Source organism: Ricinus communis, chromosome 4 (assembly GCF_019578655.1).
Source record: "Ricinus communis isolate WT05 ecotype wild-type chromosome 4, ASM1957865v1, whole genome shotgun sequence".
In the NCBI taxonomy this organism is placed as follows: domain Eukaryota; kingdom Viridiplantae; phylum Streptophyta; class Magnoliopsida; order Malpighiales; family Euphorbiaceae; genus Ricinus; species Ricinus communis.
Window position 1 is genome coordinate 12,374,090 of NC_063259.1, and position 6,245 is coordinate 12,380,334.

Here is a 6,245-nt window from a genome sequence, read left to right on the forward strand (position 1 = left end):
CACACACTAGTAGTTGATTATCCCCCTCGATTTTTTGTTCTTGAAAGCAATTTCACTGTATTCAATATGTCAATTTGACCGGGTTAAACCGGTGTTACTTGAGTTCCTTGCAAATTCACAACCTTTGACTTTGAACTTTGAGCATCCATTGCACATTATGCTCATGATTTTTCTTTTTTGAGTATGCACTGTACTTAATTTTTTTTCTAGAACTTGCTCTGTAATGCTTGTTGAGCTTACATGAATTTTTGAATACCATTAGATGATTTGGGCAACTTAGGAATTCACCACATCTGGCCAAAAGCTTACCCTTTGTGTCCATTAGTCAGCCAGTTTTGAGCCTTAACCTTTTCTTTATGATTTACACCTATACACTACACATACACCATTCTATACATCTATCTTTCCTTTCACCTTGTATACTGAGTAATTATGTGTTATGCTTCTTCATTTATGGAATCATAGTGCCTAACTTTGTTATATATTCACTTAGTCTTTTTAGTCATTCTTTGATGCTCCCTTCAATCCAAATTGGATAACTATTCTCATTATTTATGTGACTAATCATGCAGCCCCTATATAAGCTGTTGTAATATATATATACACATTATTCATAAATAAAAAAGAAGAAAAAGAAAAAGAAAAAGAAAAAAACAATTTTGACTTATTTCTTAGCTCTTAGCTATTCTGAATTTAATTCTTGTGAGCATCCTTTACTTCAAATAAGGCTTAGTGAGTTTTTTTTTTTGTTTTGGCATTCAGCTCCTGAAGCATTCATTTTAAATAATTGCATGATTTTTCAGTATACTTTACACTTCTATCCAAATATTCTTACCTTTACCTTAGCCACATTTCAACCCTTGTAAAGACCCTTTGATTTTGGTATTCATTTATTCGCAGTAGCGAAGATGAGATTGATGAGCAAGCTTATGGTAAATAGGTTGTGTGCAGCTGCGTTGAGGGAATTTTCTTGTTTACCTGTAAACAATATGAGTGATTTGAGAGATTCCTGTGAGGTAATGGTTCTTAGTCTTTAATGTTGAATTGTTATATAAGTTGTACTTCGAGATGGTATTATTATAGTTTTTCTTTAAAGGTGTATAATTTGTTAGTTACTTGAGTTTCATTCTTTATATGTTGAATAAGGTTGAGTTGTGAAATTTAGCATGGATTTTGAGGGGTGATTGTTGCTTGTGTATGTATTGAGCTATGATTGCTTGAGGACAACCAAAAGCTTAAGTGTGGGGTGATTCGATGTGCATCATTTTATACACGTTTATATGCCCAATTGTTTACATTTTTGTGCATAGTTATCTTGTTTTATGCTAGAATCACCTGTGTTTTGGTTCCTTTCATGTTTTAGGTCATTATCGATGGACATTATTAGTAATCAAGGGAAATATGCGCAATTATGGACTATAATCCATCAAAATTGAGCAAGGACTAGTATTCCAAGGTTGAGCACGGCCTGGACTCTGGCCATGCTGAATCATCAACACTTGACCCTTAAGAGTGCCATTTTGGCACGGTTTCCGAATAGTCTATCAACAATCTAAGACAGTGAACCTATCGATGCAGACTAGCACTAATGGCGAGTATCAAGGTCGTAATCTCGGGAAAGGGTGAGCCTAGAACTACTCCAGCATCTTATGTTATCTAACCTTAACTAATAGTAAAGAAGTTACTAATCTATGATTAGGTGCAAGCTAAATGATTAACTAAATGCCATGCAATCTGCAAAGGTTTAATGAAATAATCAAGGAAATAAAGCAAACCCAAGGAAGACCTAAGCTAGTTGGATTTTAATAAAGGTAGAAATTAGATTTATTACCAATTATGATTACCCGTGAGTGGATTGTAAATTGAATTCGAGTTCCCTCTGGAGAACATCGAATTCCTAAGCCCAAAAAACCTAAACGACAAAATCTCTTCGTAACGATTAATTTTAGGTTAGCCTTAAAATTAATCCACTGCTATTAAGAGTTGTTAATTCTTACTCTGGCTAGTTAATTACCCTTATCTCTAAGTGATTATTAACCAATTCTTGCTATTCAAAATTCCAATTACTTAATGAATTTCTCAATTACAGAAAGCAATCTAAAGAACATAATTCACAATGTCTCATGAATAATGCGATATCTTATTAATACTGAAAGCAAGAAGAATACAAAAATTAATAATCAAAATCTCATGAACATGAAGTACAATCCAACAAACAAAGGAACCCCAATGGGTTCAGCAGCTCTAGCTACTCATGCTAATGAATAAAATAAAATAAACAATAGATACATAAAAGAAAATTGAAAACATGTACCCCCTTCTTCTTCAAATCAGATGAACAGTCTTCAACCTCAAAGTCTGAATAATGAACCTCAAATTGCCTCTTGAATGCCTCAAAATCCACTCTTGATCTTCAATGCAATGCTTGAACCACTGAAATCCATCCTTCAATGCATGAAATGGTCTCCCAAAGTCAAGCGTCAAAGTCTAGAAAGAGAAGGCTCACATGCGTATATAAGTTCCAAGGTCAGGAATGCCGAACTCCTCAAAACAAAGCGAAAAAACCTATATAATTAATTCAGCACGGCTGTGGTCAAGCCCGTGCTCTAGGCCATGCTGAGCCTCCGAGTCCAAAATCAACCCCTTGCTCCCTGACTGTGCCCTCACCAGTGCTGAGCCACCAAGGGCCATGCTGGGGGTCGTGGTGGCCTCGAAAACCGTGCCAAAAATCTAAATTTGAAGATCAAGCAGCACTATAATTCCATAAAAGAAAAAGCATATCACATAATTATCCAGCGTACAGGGTGAAAGAGAAGACAAATGTAGAGAATAATATAAATGTAGTGTATAGGTGTAAATCATGAACAAAAGGTTAAGGCTCAAAATTGGTTGATCAATGGAAACAAAGGGTAGGCTTTTGGCCAAATATGGTGAATTCTAAGTTGCCCAAATCATTTAGTGGTATCCAAAAATTCATGTAACCTCAACAAGCATTACAGAGCAAGTTCTAGAAATAATATTAAGTATAGCGCACAATCAAACAAGAGAAATCATGAGCATAATTGCAATGGATGCTCAAATTTTAGTTCAAAAACTCACGTTTGAAGTGGCTAAAATTTACAATTGGCTCCCAAACTGATCAATTGAATCATCACATAAATGGTATAAGAAATTGACATAATCAAAGTTCAAAGATAAAGGCTAGAAATTTACAAAGAACTCAAGCAGCACCAATTTAACCCGGCCAAAGTGACATATTGAACAAAGTGAAATTGCTTTCCAAGAATAAAAATTGAGAGGGATAATCAATTACAAGTATGTTAATTAAATCATTAATTACAAAAGAACAAACTAAGCTTAAGCGACATGAAGAACATAGGTCCTAACATCCTAACAATATACAACACCAGTGATAGCAATTTCAAACACATCCAAAAGTCATAAGAAAGAGAAGAGAACATACGGTTTACCCACACCCACCCTACACTTGAAGAACAAACTATCCTCAGTGTAAAACGAAGTGGGTACCCCGCATGGGATATACAAATAAAGAAAGCAAAATCAATAATATCTAGTTACATGACATGTATGAAAAATAAAGTAAATCAACGCAGAAAATAAAAAGAAGATCTGGGGGGATTGCCCTGATCATCCGCCGAGGCTGGTGGAGTGGAAATTCAGTGTGTCCTCAGAAGGAGCTGAAAATGAAAAATAAAAAATAATAGAAACTGAAAATAAAAATTAAATAAAATATGAAAACTAAAACTAAAATACTAAATAAAAGTTGGGGTGCCTCCCAAAAGTGCTTCTTTTTGTTTCTCGAGTCATTTAGTTGGATTTAGTGATAACTCCCTGCATGTGCGGGTTTGACATATGCTACGATTGAACTGCCAAGTTATGGATCCTTAGAATGTCAGCAATCCTCCAAGCAACCGCTTTTAGGTACTTCCTTTGAGAGGGCAATGTCATTTCCCTCACCTCGAGTGTCAAGTCTGCTGCTGGAATGATAGGCAGCCTGTTATCCTCATCCATATGCGCATAGTCAAGACACTGTGGAAGCTCTTTCAAATCGAGAACCAGCGATTTCTCAAGTGATGGCCTCAACTTCTGCACACCTATCATGTCAATCACAACAAACTCATCAGTATTGTTGCTTGGCTCGTTTGCTAACAAAAACTCAAGCTGCTCCAACATTTCCTCATTTGACAGCTCATGCTCATCTCCCCTTGGCAAAGTGACTTGTAGAGGGTTCAACTAATACTTCCTATAACTGTGTCTCAATAGCATCGTCAAATACATTAATAGCATACACAACATTATTATGATCTAGAGACTGGCTTATGGAATTATGCAAGTCAAAGGTGACAGTCTCATCCCCTACCCTAAGTTTTAACTTTCCATCACAAACATCTATCATTGCCATAAATATTGCAAACAAAGGTCTACCTAGAATTAAGGGTACACTACTCTCACCGTCCATGTCCAAGATCACAAAATCAATATGAAATATAAATTTGTTTACTTTTACTAGCACATTCTCTACAATACCCCTAGGATACTTAACAGATCTATCAGCTAACTGTATACTCATCCTAGTGGGCTTGGTCTCTCCCAACCATAACTCTACAAACAGGTTGTATGGTATTACATTTATGCTAGCCTCTAAATCAGCTAAAGCATCATTAACAGATAAGTTACCTATAACACAAGGAATAGTAAAACTCCCTGGATCATGTCGCTTTTCTGGTAACTTGTTTTGGAAAATTGTTGAACATTCCTTGTTTAGCGTCACGCGCTCCAAGTCCTCAAACTTCCTTTTGTTGTTAAGAATCTCATTTAAGAACTTCACATACCTAGGCATCTGCGAAATAACTTCAACAAAAGATAAGTTTATATGCAGTTGTTTAAAATTTTCCAATAATTTACCAAACTGCTGCTCGACTTGCGCTTGCTTTAATCCAACAGGATACGAAATTTTAGGCTGGTATTCCCTTAGTGGAATCTCCTTGGCCTCTTCCTTCTCTGGTTCCTTCGCCTTGGTAGCTTCAGCATTCCTGCTTGAATCTACCTGCATATCAACATCATTGTTAGTAATAGAAGAAGGACTAGGAACATGATTGCATTCACATGCTCCCTCGGGTTGGACCCTGTAGTGCTAGGCAGAGTCCCTGGTTGCCTCTCAGCCAACATCCTAGAAATCTGGCCTATTTGAGTCTCAAAATTCTGAATGGAGGCCTACTGATTCCTAAGTGCACTGTCTGTCTGCTGGAACCTATTGCCAGTAGAGGACACAAACTTCATCACCAACTCCTCGAGATTAGGCTTCTCCTGAGGTTGAGGTAGTTGGGATGTACCAGCCTACTACTGCGGCTGTTGCTGATGCAATCTCTGAAAACTTGGTGGTCCCTAGGCATTTTTTTTCCTCTAATCGAAGTTGGGATGATTACGCCAACCTGGGTTGTATGTGTTGCTGGAGGAATTGTTCTGCTATCTAGGTGCATTACCCATATAGTCTACCCATTTAGGGTCAGCAGAAACAATAAAAGGTGGAGAATGAGAAGAAGTGGAAGGTGAAGCAAACATTCCTCCCACATTACAGTTTGTACTGTAGTGCGGGCCACTACAGAACTTGCAGCCAACCTGTACTGCATGAACCTGCATCTAGAGCTGGTCTATTTTCTTGGCCAAGAGCTCCACCTGAGCTACCAAGGTTACTGTAGAATCTAACTGGTTGACCACTCCCTACTAAACTAGCCGACTCCTAGAGGATTGACACTGGTAGTTGTTCATGGCTATCTCCTCTATCAGATTTTGCGCCTGCTCTGGCATCTTACTGTTCAGGGCCCCACCTGCTGCAACATCTACCATTTGCCTAGTAGTAAGGGTCAAACCGCTATAGAAAGTCTGAACCTGCATCCATACTGGTAATCCGTGGTACGGGCAACATCGAAGCAAGTCCTTATACCTCTCCCAGGCATCATACATGCTCTCATCATCGAACTGCACAAAAAAAGATATGTCATTTCTCAATCTAGTAGTTTTAGTAGGAGGAAAGTACTTATATAAGAACTTCTCAGCCAAAGAACTCCAAGTCATAATAGTGTTGGCTGGAAGTGACTGCAACCATCTCTTCCCTCAGTCGCTCAAAGAAGATGGAAACAGCCTCAATCGAATGGCATCTCTAGTCGTTCCATTTATCTTGAAGGTATTACAGATCTCTAAGAAATTGTCTATGTGAGCGTTTG

At 37.7% G+C, this 6,245-nt stretch overlaps 1 protein-coding gene and 1 non-coding gene across 2 annotated transcripts; one reads left to right on the forward strand and one right to left on the reverse strand.

Moving 5' to 3' along the window:
- Nucleotides 1-4,264: 4,264 nt before the first annotated feature.
- LOC125369837 lies at nucleotides 4,265-5,661 on the reverse strand. Its single transcript, XM_048373106.1, has 2 exons — nucleotides 5,518-5,661; nucleotides 4,265-5,068 (listed from the first exon to the last, which is right to left on the reverse strand). Exons 1-2 carry the CDS (start codon nucleotides 5,659-5,661, stop codon nucleotides 4,265-4,267), a joined length of 948 nt encoding a protein of 315 aa, XP_048229063.1.
- A 265-nt stretch (nucleotides 5,662-5,926) lies between these two features.
- On the forward strand, nucleotides 5,927-6,033 carry LOC112535115. The gene has a single exon (XR_003079309.1). It is a non-coding gene; the product is annotated as a small nucleolar RNA R71 (small nucleolar RNA).
- Nucleotides 6,034-6,245: the final 212 nt, after the last annotated feature.

What these genes read in the sequence shown, in the direction of transcription:
- LOC125369837 (XM_048373106.1), bottom strand. Translation starts at nt 5,661, where the DNA reads ATGCAGGTTCATGCAGTACAGGTTGGCTGCAAGTTCTGTAGTGGCCCG. An exon ending in TTTCTGCTGACCCTAAATGG is followed by an intron (nt 5,069 to 5,517) that starts GTAGACTATATG and finishes GTTGATATGCAG; the next exon opens with GTAGATTCAAGCAGGAATGC.